The sequence below is a fragment of the Podarcis pityusensis genome (genome assembly GCF_964106645.2).
Source record: "Podarcis pityusensis genome assembly, chromosome: 4".
Classification (NCBI taxonomy): Eukaryota; Metazoa; Chordata; class Lepidosauria; order Squamata; family Lacertidae; genus Podarcis; species Podarcis pityusensis.
In genome coordinates, this window is record NC_138027.1 from 27,536,094 (window position 1) to 27,551,625 (window position 15,532).

Sequence of the window (15,532 nt, forward strand, 5' to 3'; positions counted from 1 at the left end):
AAACCTCCAAGGAAGGAAAGTCCACCGCCTCTCATGGGTCCAGCGTCAAAAAACTCTTACTGTAAAGCCCTTCAAAATGCTAAATACTGTTCATTGTTTTCTTTTAAGACTCCAATTATTGGGAGACGATATGATGAGCTACAGAGTTCCTCAGGCAGGGATGGAAAGCCTAGAATAATGCCTGTCACCCGTAGCACTTCTTCAACATCTTCTGGGTCTAACTCCAATGTCCTTGTTCCTGTTAGCTGGAAGAGGCCTCAGTATTCTCAGGTAAAATCTAGGGATCATCTGCAGAAGTGCTGTCACTTGTCCCCCGTGTTACAGAGACCTGTCTTGATTTCAAGCAGAACTTAGCCCTATGCTGTGGAACACTTTCAGCAGACATCCGGCAGACAATCCTCACTTTTGACTTTCAGGCGTCTCTTGAAGACCGTTTTTGTGCTAACAGGCCTATGTAGTGGTTTAACATTTTCTTGAGTAGCCCATCATTTAAAAAATTGTTTCGTATTGCTTTAAATTTTTTTAAACGTTGCTGAACCACTGCCCTGATATTTTATGGGAGGGTGATATATAAATACTTTTATAAGTAAACAAAATGCCTATCCAGTTTCAGGAATTGAGCTTTTGGGGGGGAAATTGCTAAAACACCTACAAAAACTTTGTCCATATGAAATTATAAGAGACAACAGTTTGATTAAAATTAGGAGATATCAGGAGTGGAGCTTTCGGTGTTTGTTAAATGCTCCCTATTTTTTCTTCTATGATTTGAGCTCTGAAATGTGTGGCATTGCTTAAACTCCTTTCTCTCTTTCTCTCTGTCTTCCCCCCTTTTTAAAAAAAGAAAAGGACAAAAGAAAAGTTAGTGCACGTTCTTACGCTTTGTGGTCAAGAAGTTGGCCTGAGCAAAAACCCTTCGGTAAGTCTCATATTTCTCCTTCTAGGGCTTATTCATAAACAATTCAAAGTTACAGCTCTAAATTTTATCTTCAGTTTGCTGGCATGATGTGACCCTTCCATAATGAATGCTGTTTCTCAGCCAAACGCAAGCAATAGATGTGCCTGTTAAAACATTGTTGTTGGTTTAGGCAAGCCTATCCATACATGTAGATGCTGGTGTGTTTTAATCTTTTTTACTGTTAAACTTTAATTATGTTTACTTGTTTTAATTGCTTTTAACTGCTCTTTACTGACCACTGTAATTCTTCTTGCTAGCCAGTAGAGGTTTTTCCAGAATCAAGTGGTATATAAATTTTGTTAAGTAACTAAAATAAAATAATGTGTCTACCCACCAACCCACTCCCCTTATCAAGAAATTATCTCTCAACGGCTTTGTTAAGATATGGCTCGCTGGCTAACTCATTTCAGAATTCCTTAACTGTTCATTTAGGCATTGTGACTATCTGTCTCTGACCGTTATACTTCCTGAACATTTCAGAAATTTAAGAATTCAAAGTCCATTCTGGCTGATACATATGGGAACAAAATAGGAGATAAAAGGGTAGGGTAGAAAGGAAACCCTGGTTGTTGGAATTCCTTTTCGGCTAAACATATGGGTCTCAGAGTATGAGTCAGGTCTGGTGACAGAAGAAATGGCTAATAGTACATCTGTATCACCTGCCTAACATTTCTCAGTCTGCCCACTTCCCCACCCCAAGTTCAAAAATGTACATGTTTTTTTGGGGGGGATGCCCTTACCCTCCAGTTTTTGTTTTTGCCATTTCCTCTGCTAGAACTGATGCCAATCAGTAACTGTAGAAAATCAGCTGTAAGAGGCAGTTGGAAAAACAGCTGTTGCAGACAGACTTCTCTCTCTCCCACTTTTTCCCCGACCCCCCCCCCCCCACACCCCTCTCTTGCATCTAAGAATGTATGGACACAATCCACAAATAAACTGCCCCCATTGACGGAAAAGCACGAGTGGCACCATGGTTGTGGAATGATGAAATTCAAACATATTTGTAAATAATAACAGCTGAAATGTAACACATTCTAATTTATTTGCATGCTTTCCCTTGTAACAATTGAGAAGCAAAAGGGCTGGCTTACCCCTTTTCCGTGCCCTTCCCGCAGTTGCATTCTGTTCCCATAAATGCATATAAATACTAAGGAAGCATCAATCTGCACCCATTAGGAGGTAGCTTGGACGTGTTCCTGCAGCTCATAGTTGCTTCTTAGTATGAGTTTAATCTGAAGGCACCTGTCCAACATAAATAATAAAAAGGAGCCTTCTAAAAATACCCACTGAAGGAATTAGGTGTGTACAGCTTTCTGAAAAGCCCATTAGACTCACAAAAGAGCGTCGTAGAGGAAGAGTTTGTTTTGTTTTTAATAGAAAAATCCCTCTTGACTTTTAGGTGATTTTTTCTTCATGTGGAGATTTGGATCTGATTGAGCACCAGACAAGCCTGGTGGCTTCCGAGGACGGAGCCCGCGAGCAAGAGAACATGGACGATTCAAACAGCGAGCAGCAGTTCAGAGTCTTTAGGGATTTCGATTTCCTCGATGTGGAGCTGGAGGACGGGGAGGTATGGTACATTCTCTCTCAACAAACTTTGCTCTTACTGCAGATTAAGTCACATTTTAGCACTTCCCCAACAGTAAATGTCCTCTTTATATTCTAGCAAAGGCTTAGCTGAGCAACGATAAATGTTTACACAGTGTTAGTGCGATAGCCTAACTTTCAGCAGGTTACTATGCCCTTCCTTAAACATACACTTTTTTCCTCTTTATATGCTTCATTTTAAAAAAAACAAAAACAAACCCTCAATACACACTTTAATGCATGCTACAGAAGACTAGGGCTGAACGTTTTAGTGATTTGTACTGATACTAAGGTTTCCGTGCATTAAAATTTTAAAGATTCAGTACAGCCAAGTGTCTGACATGCCCAATCATTAACAGGATGCATGCTTTGAATTTAATGAACCTTATAATCAGATGCTTTCATCAGTGCTCTCTCAAAACCTAAGCATAGGCCCGTGCATGTGTGTATGTGCATATGTGATGTTTATGCAGCACAAACGCGATGAAATCCCCAGCACTTAAAAGCCCCTGTGCCTTTTTCTGCTCCACTCTATGGTGTTAGCAATTCTCATCAGCTCTCGTAGGAGAAAAACAGAAGCCCGAGGGCCTGCAGTCAGGTCTTGGCAGGTAAAAGCCTGTCAGTTTGTCTTTGACCGGAGTTGCTGCGAGGGCATATTATCCAGCTTACATCATATACTTGAAGGGTATTGGAACGCCTTGCTTTTGTTTCTTTTTTTGGTAAGGCGTTTTACTGGTAATGCAGATCTGCTCCCTCTGGGAATAATTATATCTGTTTGACTGGAGAAAACGTCAGCGTTAGGGGCTGGAGGAGGCAAGGCGCTGCCACATCCGTTGCGCTGTGGGGAAAAGGGCGGTTAAGTGAGGAGGAGGGGAAACAGGGCCAGAAAGCAAAGAGGGGCGATTTTGGACAGGCGTTCTCATCCACGAGGGCATTTGCATGCCACCCTCCCTCTTTTCCTTACACCCGAAAGATAAATTCCCCTAGAGCAGGGGTCACCAACCTAAGGCCCATGGGCCGGAAGCAGCCTGCGGAGGTCGTTTGACCAGCCCACAAGCCACCCCTGAACTAAGCCGCCCACTCGCAACTGCTCTAAACTAGCACAGCGCAGGGACTCGCTTCTGCCGCACCAGAAATTGTGTCTGCAGAGGCGGAAATCACATCTGTGCAGATGCCGGAAATCACAGGCGCAATCTGGCCCAGGCAAGATAAACCTTGCTGACCCCTGCCCTAGAGTGTGTCCCAGGCCAATCTGTGATCTGCTGGGCAGTTGCAGCTGGCAGAGTTGCTTATCTGGCTTCTTGACATGGAGGTCACTGTGGTGTCAGGGGCAGGTCAACAATAATTCACACGGCTAGCTTTCTATACACAGGCATTTGTTTATTTTAACTTTTCAAAATGCAATCCTCACCTGCAGCTTGGAGTAGAACAGCAAGCGTGTATAGATCCCCTTTGACCTTCCAGATACTACTGAACAAGAACACCCATCAGCTCCAGGAAATAATAGCCAACGGCCAGGGATGATAGGTGCTGTAGTTGGGCAACAGCTGGAGGGCCAGCCTGCCTTGTGGGCTGCATTCAGATGAGTTGGAGGTGTGGGGCTGGGGCTGACTGAAGGATGAAACTCCTTAGTGCACCTTAATGAGTAAAGTCAATTAGGTGCCTCAGCTGCGATACAAAATTGATACAATGGGGCAACAGCTGGATAAGCAGCAATTAAACTAGTGTGGGGGAAAGAATTCAAGTAAGTAGCCAGTCACTCCAGAAGCAAATTCCTTTGGGGACTGAAGAATAGCAAGCTGCTGGGGAAGGTGTCGAGATAACTCCATAAGGCTGTTCTATATTAGCCCTTTAATAGCTCCAGTCGAGGAGCACTGGTTTTTCATGGTACTTGCTTGAAGAGGTTGTAAGTAGGACAGCAATAAAATATATAAATATAATTGAGAAATAAAGTAAGTATTGTTTCTTTCCGGGGGGAGGGGGGAATCAGAAAGAATTGCCACCTAGCTAATGCTATCCTAGCTTTCTTTAATATATTCTCTTTAAAACCTGTGTGACTAACTCAGTTTAGTGTGTGAGAATAGCTCTTTGGTTTGCATGATTTAAAATCTGTGCTCAGACTGGTATTCAATCCATTTGTAGTGAAATCCTGTGCATGTTGACTCAGCAGTATGTTCCACTGCGGACAAAGGGGTTTGCTATGAGTAAGACTTCCCTTGCTTTCACCTGAAGAGAATCCAAAGTCCTGCTTTGTCTTTTTTTCAGAAGCCAGTTTTTAATAAACTTTATGAAATAGCTTTTAAAGAGGAATTATGGATTGGTTTGTTGTACTACTCCTCTTCCCTCTCCTCTTCCCTTCCTCCTCTTCTCCTCCCTCTCCTCTTCCCTTCAGCTTCCCACACACCCTCAAAATCTGCTCCAGGGTTCTGGGGAGCCCATTGCACAAGTAGAACCTCATGCTATAGGAATCCTAAATTATTTATTAATTTCTATGCCACCTAATGCCTGTTGGAATTCTGCCTGGGTCAGAGGAATGTGCCACAAGCAGGCACCGGCAGATATTCCTGTCGACCTCCCCGCGTCTCCCAACCTCTGCTGATAAGCAGGCGAGGTCCGGCGATTCTTCTCAGATGTATGAGAGGAACACACCGTTCTTCCTCTCTCCCCTTTGGTGTCCCCAGGGAGGGGAAAGAAGCAGACAGAAAACTATTTACATCATTTATTTCTGCCTCTTACATCAGTACAGAGAATCATGTCTGCACTCAACAACAGCAAGAAAAAAACTCCTCCCAAGTACATCCAGTACGGGTCATATGACACACACACACACTGAGCTAACATCCGGTGCTCAGTACAGAATGGACTGCCCCTTTGTTTCCATGGCAACAGTCACAAACATCCTGTCTGGCTTTCCAGCCACAAGCAGCTGGCTGAGCTGCTAGAGCCTTTGCTTGCTGCAGCATTGGTGCTTTATGGTAACATACTCCCCCTAAAGTATCAATGTGTGCCGCGAGCAAAGCGTCATCCAGAGAAGAAAACAAACAGTTGTTATATTTATAACATTCCCCTGTTGTTTCAGTTCCACCCTTGGAACTACCCGCCACTGGTTTAACCAATGTACCTCTCTGGTTGTGTGACTTCGCATTACCTCGGTTAACAACTCTCTGTTGTGCCTTTGTCTCTGACTCAGACACAGCTTCAATCTGTCCTTGGTCGTTTACAATAGCAACATATGCAAGGTTAGCAAACTCCTTTGAATACCTCTTGGGTGGTACACCCTTCGTTGCTCTCTCAGACCTACGTAAGAGGTTCTGATCCTCTGTGCTCACTGGTTCAACCTTTGGACTCTCTTGAGAACCAGTAGCTATCAGTGGTTCTTCCTTCACCTGTGAAGGTCTATCCATTGTGTGAGATTTTCTCTCAATGACTGTGACAACTGAGCTGTCTGAGCTATCGCTGTCATCATCAGTACTACTGAACTCAATAAGATCAAACTCATCATCATCATCATCATCAGAATCGCCACCTGTGGGAAATGTTTGTACTACAACCCGCTCTTGCTCTGGAGCACTCTCTAGGAACTTTGTGAGAATCACCTGACCAGATTCAGACAAAATTACTCTGTAGAGACCTTTTTCATAACCCACAAAAATGCCTCTGGCATTCTTTACACCACCTGGAGCTTCTGTTCTCACATGAGACCCGAAAACCTTAAAATAGGCAACAGAAGGTTTTCTATTGAACAGCTTCTCAAAAGGAGAACATCCCAACTCTGTTGAGACTTTTCTCAACCACACGTGAACATAGGACATTAACGACTCCGCCCAATATTCATGTGGCAAATGTGAACTCAGCAATTGTGCATTCATTCCCTTTTGCAATTCTTTGTTCACTTTTACACAGACCCCCCTGTTCCACGCTTCTTGCGAAACTGCCACTTTGTGGTCTATCCCTTTTCCATCCAGGAACTTCTGAAACTTCTGTAACAGAAAAACTTGCTTGTCATCTGTGAAAAGACAATCAATGTTAGCATCATGCATACTTTTAACCTTGTCACAAAACTCCTGAAACTTTTCTAAAGTTTCTTGCGGTTTCTCCATCATATAAACCCAAGAATAATTTGTGAAACAATCCACACACACAAGGTAAAATCGTGCACCGCCTCTAGATGGTTCTAGAGGACCAATCACATCAGCATACACCCGCTGAAATGCTCTGTCGACCTTTTTCGTCACCTTCCTGGTGCTCACACTGGTCTTGGTCACCCCTGCAAGAGAGATTTCGTTAGAAACAGAAGAAGAATTACATTTCATGTAATCACTTTGATCAAAAGTCAACAAATACAGTCCATCTTTCTCTTTGGCAGTAAGAAACAGTTCTCCATCTTTGTAGATCTTGCAGCTTTTAGCATCATAGGACAGTTTCAGTCCTTTCTTTGCAATCTGCGACACGCTCAGCAGATTAAATCTCAGTTCTGGAACCAGGTAAACATCATTTATAGTCAAGTTCAGACTCTCAAGATACACAGTCCCAATTCCAGTCGCTTCCAACTCCTGACCGTTGGCCTGTTTCACAGTGAAGCTTTGCTTCCTCAACGTCGAAAACAGTCCTCTGTGCGGGCACATATGAACCGTGGCGCCCGTGTCAATTATGAACGAGTTCCCAACATCTGGCGTGGTTCCTTTCGCCATCATAGCCTTTGCAGGTTTCACCTGGCACTTGGTACGGCTTTTGCCTGACGCCTGAGGCTTCGTAGAGCTGCTCTTTGCTCCTCTTGACTGGCGCGGCTTCTTACAGTTTCGCTGTAGATGCCCAGTCTGTCCACAATTGTAGCATCGGACAGCACTCAATGCTACACCATGCTCTCCAGTAGCATCAGCAGTGGGGGAACTAGAACTCTGTTCTTCCCTCCCCCTGTCTTTTTCTTCCAGTGCAGCAAGTCTGTCGTGTTCATTCAGGACCACAGCACAAACTCTCTCCGCGGTCAGCTGCGCGGCCGGTAGGGAACCAAGCTGACTGGCAACAACCTTGTAGGTGCGGCTAAGGCTGTTTATCATCATGAAGCAAAACACTTCCTCCTGAAGACGGAAATTGCGTTCCACCATCTGTTGACGCAGAAACTTCATTTCTGTCAGGTGCGCTTGAACATCTCCATCAGGCGCAAGTCTCAGATTGGTCAATTTCTCAAAATACAGCAACGCTGAAGAACCAGCATCTCTCTGATGCGTTGTACGCAGCGTGTCCCAAACCTCTTTCGCATTTTCTAAATGCTGAACATGCACCAACTGATCATCTGAGACACACAGAATTATAGCAGTCCTGGCCCTTACATTCCGTGATTCCCAACCTCCGGTTGGTGCTGCAGGGATGGGGTTTTCAATTACATCAAAAAGCCTCTGATTCTGCAGCAGGGCCTTCATCTTTACAGACCAAGATGAATAATTGTCATTGGCTAAGGGAGGTGGGCAGGGCAAACCTCCCCCTTTCTTGGCATCCATCTTGAAGCCAAGCCTCTCTCACCTCCAAACAAGCTGCAAAATCCAACAGCCGTTTTTTTCCTTTCTCACGCAGCAAACTGCAAATTGTTTACGCTCTTTGCACCTGGCAGCTAAACTCTGGCTGCTATTGAAAAGTCCCTTCCAAGAGCTCGTAAACCTTGTAGCCGAAACATTCTCTGGTTTTGTTTCGCTTTCCCAGGCTTACACTCAGAGTCCAGCCCCTTTGCCAGTAACTTTCCGTTACCTAGCAACAATGCATTTCAATAAGACATTTTATCTACCACAAAAATTTGTGGAATGCAGGCTTCAGCCTTCAAGCTGCAGGCCTCTTCTCCGGAGCTTTTGTTTTCTTTGAAACGCAGCTCCGTGAACCAGGGAATTAATCTTCCTGCGTTCACACTTTTAGCCCGAAATGCAGCATACCTTGAACTTTGTTGCTCTGGAAAACACCTCTTCTTTCCATCAGCTGTCTGTGGAGCCTCTGGCTTCTTTCAGACGCTTGCCTTCCTCCTTGGAGCAGAGGAGGACAATCCACCAGCCTCTCATGCAGATGTCCGATGAATCGCAACCATCCGAAGGCTGCCACTGTTGGAATTCTGCCTGGGTCAGAGGAATGTGCCACAAGCAGGCACCGGCAGATATTCCTGTCGACCTCCCCGCGTCTCCCAACCTCTGCTGATAAGCAGGCGAGGTCCGGCGATTCTTCTCAGATGTATGAGAGGAACACACCGTTCTTCCTCTCTCCCCTTTGGTGTCCCCAGGGAGGGGAAAGAAGCAGACAGAAAACTATTTACATCATTTATTTCTGCCTCTTACATCAGTACAGAGAATCATGTCTGCACTCAACAACAGCAAGAAAAAAACTCCTCCCAAGTACATCCAGTACGGGTCATATGACACACACACACACTGAGCTAACATCCGGTGCTCAGTACAGAATGGACTGCCCCTTTGTTTCCATGGCAACAGTCACAAACATCCTGTCTGGCTTTCCAGCCACAAGCAGCTGGCTGAGCTGCTAGAGCCTTTGCTTGCTGCAGCATTGGTGCTTTATGGTAACAATGCCAAGATAAATTTCTAAGGAGTCAAAAACAAGCTGCTAAGTGGTACTCAATGCAATGCATTAACTTACTACGGTAATGTATTGATATAATCCATTGTACCACAGTGCTAGAGTTTTCCATGTATGTTACATCATTCAGCCGTGAAACATCTCCACGCATTTGCCCTCTTTTCTTTTCCTTCTCTGCGCATATGGTAAGAGAGCATCTGAGTTTGTTCTCTGCTTTTAAAGAATTTCCACTTAGTGTTGCATTTGAACCAGGCATCTTGGTTTAAAGCAAACCTTCGGTAGTTTGGGATGCGGGTGGCACTGTGGTCTAAACCACTGAGCCTCTTGGGCTTGCCAATCAGAAGGTCGGCGGTTCGAATCCCCGCGACGGGGTGAGCTCCCATTGCTCTGTCCCAGCTCCTGCCAACCTAGCAGTTCGAAAGCGCACCAAAAAGTGCAAGTAGCTAAATAGGTGCCTCCAGCAGGAAGGTAAAGGGCGTTTCTGTGTGCCAGAAGCGGCTTAGTCGTGCTGGCTACATGACCCGGAAAAACTGTGGACGAACACTGGCTCCCTTGGCCTGTAAAGCGAGATGAGTGCCGCAACCCCAGAGTCGTTAGCGACTGGACTTAACTGTCAGGGGTCCTTTACCTTTTCGGTAGTTTAGTACGCCAGCTTTGTAACCCCTCGTTTGGGTATATTACGAAACGCAGGAGAGGTTGCTTTGGCAGATTTGCAAGTAATACTAATCTGAGAATCCTTAAAAGTGAAACTAAATTTGGCAGAAATCTCCTCCCCCACCCCAGCCCAGCTACTAGGCCAAAGGAAAGGGGGGAGGAAATGTGTGAGTCTGGCAATTTGCTTGCGTTTGCTGAGACTCGTCCATGTAGCACCAAACCATGATTTATTGTTTTACATGCCCTTTATGCAATGCTTTGTCCAGGAAGGCTTGCCAGGCGATAACATTCCTCTCCTCTGAGGCCTTTGACTAATTAGATAATCTATGGCCTTTTAAAGGGGGGGTATTGCTTCTGTTTGTTACTATGTTGTACATTTTTGTGTGTGTTTTTTAATATATATTGTAAACGGTCCTGTGATCCTCAGATGAAGGATGGTGTAGAAATTTAATAAATAAATAATAAACATTGTTACTTGCAGGCATAGCCACTGTGCCTCCTAATATGGGTTTGGAATACTGCTGATTTCTTAACCATAGTTAAGAAATTGAGTGAGCTGCAGTTGCTTTTCAGCCAGTGTTTGCACATGCACTTCGGCTATTATCTGCAGTATTCAGACACACAGCCTTGTTTGCTGCTGTAGACAAAGGAGTGACGTGGACAAAAGGAGCCATTATACCTACCTTTGTCTGCACATTTTGGTGCCGTTCTCTGGGTTATAAACAGGCCATCCCATTTCTGTGAATGCATTTCATGCATTTTTTTATTATTTTTATTTTTATTTTATTTTATTTTGCCATAAAGCTATGTAAACAGATAAAGGTGGTTTTTTAAAAAATACACCAATTTTCTCTCAAAAATATAATGCTGTTTACCCACTAGTTTTAGGAGGAATAGCAATTAGTCTGTCGGGAATCTGAACGGAAATAGCAGAGGGGCTTTCCCCTTTACTTAGATAGTTCAAACTGGGGACTTAGTTAACTGTACAGTGTCTGAAATACCGCGGGTCCTCTGAACCGCTCCAGGTTTCACATGGGAGGTTTGAATCTCGTGACCCGTATTCAGAGTTTACATGTAGGGAACAGGCTAGCTCCAGGACGGAATGATTGCTTTGAAGATACAAAGCCTTCAAAAGTGGAGCATATAATGGAAAAACACATTCATTCTTAACAATAGCAGTATTATTAGGCAGTGCTGTAACATGTTTCCTGTTATTGAATCTTAACGTCTTTGCCCTGAAATGCCTTAACAAATAGCTTTTAAAACAATTAAAAACATAGAAGCAACTTTCGGCTTGACAGAAGTGGTGACTATTTGTTTCACTGTGCAATCCTGCATGGAAATAAGTCCCATTGAGTTCAATGGCTCTTCCTTCCAGGTAAATTGGTATAGGATTGCTGCTTCAGCGACGTCATAGACCAATAATTTAGACGTGGGAGATCTGAACTTCCTGTAGATATATGGGAATTAAACAGTGTTTGGAACTGCTAATACCGTTTTTCCATACCTTGTTTTCCAGTTGCTCATATCATGCACAGATAAATGCTGATTAAATTGTCCATAGAGTCGCCAGATGCCACGATTCAGTATTTTTAAATTAGGTTGTGAAATCAGTATCATGGTATTTTTAAGCTTCTGTAAAGTTACAAGAAGGGATAAGTTTATCAGTTTAGTAGCATTCGTTTAGATTGTAGGGCAAATGTCTATAAAGAGTGTGTTTAAATTAAGGATGTTTACAAATACTTTTCTTTATTTGTTTCCTATTTGTTATATCTGCTATTCAGGAACTTCAGGTAAGATAATGCTATTTGAACTCACATGTGCTAGTAGATGTAATGCCTTGTTTGTATCTTGTGATATATTCTGCTTTTTCAGCGTGTGTGTGTGTGTTATGTGTTTAATGAAGGTTCCACTTCTTGCTATGCTTTAGAAATGTTTTATAGTTCTAAACAACAAGGAACTGATTCAAGTGTTAAGTCTACTATAAAATCTCAAGGTGGGGTTCACAGATCTCGCCCAGTGAGAGCCATGAAATCAAAAAATCATTGGTGAAAGCCCATAATGTTGCATTATAAGAAAATTTATTATTTTACTTATTCAGTTTATATTCTGCCTTGCCTCCCATAGAAGCCTAGGGTGAATGGGAGTCGCCTGTTCATCTGCTTTTCCCATTCTTTGCAATCTTTGAACCTTGACTAGGTTCTAAGTGACATATCATTGTGGCTAGGTTTTTTAATTTTAAAAAAACCATACTGTATATATGGATATATGTACAAGTGTTTATTCCAGCTATTTGTGGAGAAAAAAAATTCAAATTATATATAGAATCATAGAATTGCATAGCTTGATTCTTGCTGAATAAAACTGAGGTCTTTAATAGTAATGCTTAAGAGATCCTGCCAGCTTAAATCTCTGTGCCAATTCCAGACATTTAACAGGAATAGGGAAAGGCTGCAATTCCACTTTGCACGCAGAAGGTTCCCAGGTCCAGTCCCCAATATTTTCAGGTAGTGCTGAGAGCGCCCCCTATCACTTACACACGTTTAACACGTGCACGTTCAGCTTTACACACACGGCAAATGTAAAAAATAATAATAAATAGAAAGGGGGTGAGTGTCGAGGGAAAATAACTTTGGCAATCCCACCTAACGGGTTTCGACCATATGCGATTTTGGCGTTAGGTGCAATCTCTGGAACGCAACCCCCCAGATAAGTTGTGGGCTTACTTACTCCAATTTTAAAATGCTCAAATAAGTAAAAGGTTTACATTTGAGCAAATGCAATAATGACAACTGTCAGTTTTTTATGGTAAAATCCAGATTTCTTCTGTCTAAATATGCCTGAGGAATTGGAGTTTGTGGCGGAAGTCATAGTTAGATCTGCTTACCAGCCCCTATCTTTACTGAAACATTAAAATTTGGATTTGTACATTTGTTTCAGTGCTACCTGCCAATATCTTAAATGTTGCTTTATTAGTAAGTATATGACTGGCAAAAATGTCCCACAAATACTCAGGCTTCATTTCCAGAATCAGACATGTCTCAGTGGCTGAGGCTGCAATCCTAAACATGCTTATTAAAGAGTAAGTTCCACTGAACATAGGGGAACTGACTTCTGAGTAAACAAGTATAGGATTGTGCTGTAAAACCTAAACTAGGAATAAAACAGAGCATGTCTTTGTTTTTCCTTTTTTTTAAAAAATGTCAAAAATAAAATGGTTTTAATTTTTTTTTTTAAATGTACCTATGAAATTAATGTCTAATCTGTAAAGCAAAAGCGGGATTAAAACCGAAGGCTCTGCTGATTTGACACCTTGCATTGTGCATGCTAAACTGAAAGTGTTAGCTCTGCCTTCACTCTGCACTTGAGTATTGTGTTCATGTGTGTCGTACAGAAAACCTGGAATATTTTGCCTGAGGTTTGCTATTGTGCTCTTTTCATAAACACATAATGCATAAAATAGCAATCAATGAAAACAATTTTGCTGCTGTTCCAACAGTTTGCGGTAATTTCAGTGGACAGAAATGCTGTCCAGCGGATGGTGCCGTTTACTTTTAAATGGGGGTGTAGCTGCTCCATGGTCCTCAAAGTGCACCTCCCCATTGAAGATCCAAAGTTGACATGCAGGCGACTTTTTGGGTGGTGAAGAGATTTGTTGAGCGCAATGTTGTCAGCTCCCTTTAGGAATTGCTGTAGCTTCATCTTTCTGGATCATTCATATTTATGGATTATTATTATTATTCATATATTGCTAATTTATATGAAAAATAATTTTGCAGCTAAAAGTCTAACTTTCTTTAAATCCTTACTGACCTTAAGAAATGTTGCTGAATAAAGCTTTGGGGGGTGGGGGTGGAGATTTGTTGTGGCAGAGAAAACAAACCAATGCTGTGATTGCAGGGTGAAAGCATGGACAATTTCAACTGGGGAGTACGCAGGCGTTCTCTTGATAGTCTGGACAAGTGTGATATGCAGCTTCTGGAAGAAAGCCAGCTTTCAGGAAGTACACCCAGCCTAAACAAAATAAACCATGAAGATTCGGATGAGTCATCGGAGGAGGAAGACCTAACAACAAGTCAAATTCTAGAACAGTCGCAACTAGTAAGTAGTTAAATTATAGGTTGCTGGAAGATACATTATAGATATATATATATAAAGAAATCCATGATTCTTACACTTAAACTGATTGCTAGCAACTCAGAAAGGGTTAGACCTTACATAGGTAAGTACATTCTTCTTAATTTTTCATAGTTGGCAAACATTTAAAAATTCAGGCAGCAATTCAGGAGTAAGCTCCGCTGGATCCAGTTGAGCCTACTTCTCAGTAGACATTTATAGGATTGCACTGTTAGAGGCAAGTTCTGCATACAGAAAATATCAACTAGGATAAGTGGGTCTTTATTCCATTTGTTACTATACGTCACATTCAATTAAATGCCCCCCTTGAACTCTTCCTCCCCCCCATTTGATAATGTAATTTCTGTTTTCCGTAAAGCTTCAAAAAGGAAGGAAAGCAATAACCTAGAATAGGCTTTTTAAAACAGATTTTAGTATACACAGAAAGTTTAATGGAATTAATAAAATCACAAGCTTAAACTGTTTAGTGATCACTATTTGAGAATATTACATTATTTTCAATATTATTATTTAGAGGCTCTTCGTAGAAAAATGGTGTCATCTGCTGGGCACAATCCACACCAATTTGCTTTGCGCACACTCCACTGAAAATGAGCAATGCAAGAGTTTGTGAAGTTCCCGTTTCATTTCAGTGTCGCTTCCTCAGGAGGAATTCCATCCTGCCTTTAGCCTTAGCCTTGTTCCTTCTTTTAACAGATCATGACACTTTCCCCTTCTGAGGACACAAACCACATTGACTCTCTTTCCACACCATGTGAAGCATCTTCAACAGCTCCGCCTCCTTTCAGTTCAAGAACTTCCAGTTTTAATGCTTCTTTGCCTGAAATGAATAATCTCCAGGTGTCTGAAGGCTCAAAGGTGAATGAATTTTATCTAAGCAATTTTATTAAATAGAGGGAGTTGTGGTTTTTGTCTGTTAAAATACCCAATTTTATTGCTTTACATCAGATTGTACACTTTGATTCGGCATGTCCAGCTATAATTAGTGTCGATTAAAATGTACGAGTTTCTCAGCCTTCAGAATTGCCAACATCACCCTTCCACCAACTTTAATACAGCAGTACCAAAAAAAAAAAAATTAAAAAAAATAGCCCTGTGGGTGGAAGTATGAATTCCATTCCCCCCCCCCCCGCAAAAAATGTGGGCGCTGTATTGTACAGCTGCCTGCCTTGGGCTCCATTCTTGCCTGCTTGGTCTACTTTCAGAATGCTGATTACAGTAATGCACCGAGTTTGGTAAATAAAAGAATGTAAATGCTCCTCTGTGTAGCTGCCTGAAATGAAGCATGCCGGGGACACAGTTATCAAAGGTTGGTAAAAGTTTAATAGAAATACCATGTATTTGTTTCTGTAGCTTACTTTTTTTTGGAAATGCTTCTATTTGAGAAATATTGACAGAGCTGGTAAGTCAAACTAGAGGCAGGCAGAACCCTGCCGCGTTAAATAAGTGCTTTGTATGGGACATTTTGACCACTGCGCCAGTGAAGTGTCAACACTATTGCTTTATGCTGCAGGCATGTTATGATGCCACAGAGTTAGGGGGGAAAAGCAGGAACAAAAAATGGGTGGCGCTATGGGAGAAAACAATCGTCGCTGCACATGAAGTGTAACCTAGCACTAATGGCAGTAG

General features: G+C 42.4%; 1 protein-coding gene across 7 annotated transcripts in view; it reads left to right on the forward strand.

Moving 5' to 3' along the window:
* Positions 1 to 15,532, forward strand: part of FRY (FRY microtubule binding protein) — a 188,967-nt gene that overhangs the window by 156,972 nt on the left and 16,463 nt on the right. For all 7 annotated transcript variants that reach the window (XM_081004032.1, XM_081004026.1, XM_081004028.1 and 4 more), the window contains 5 exons: positions 109 to 270; positions 842 to 916; positions 2,355 to 2,525; positions 13,667 to 13,867; positions 14,600 to 14,761. In XM_081004032.1, the coding sequence (XP_080860158.1) occupies positions 109 to 270; positions 842 to 916; positions 2,355 to 2,525; positions 13,667 to 13,867; positions 14,600 to 14,761 (771 nt within the window). The remainder of the gene's footprint in view (positions 1 to 108; positions 271 to 841; positions 917 to 2,354; positions 2,526 to 13,666; positions 13,868 to 14,599; positions 14,762 to 15,532) is intronic.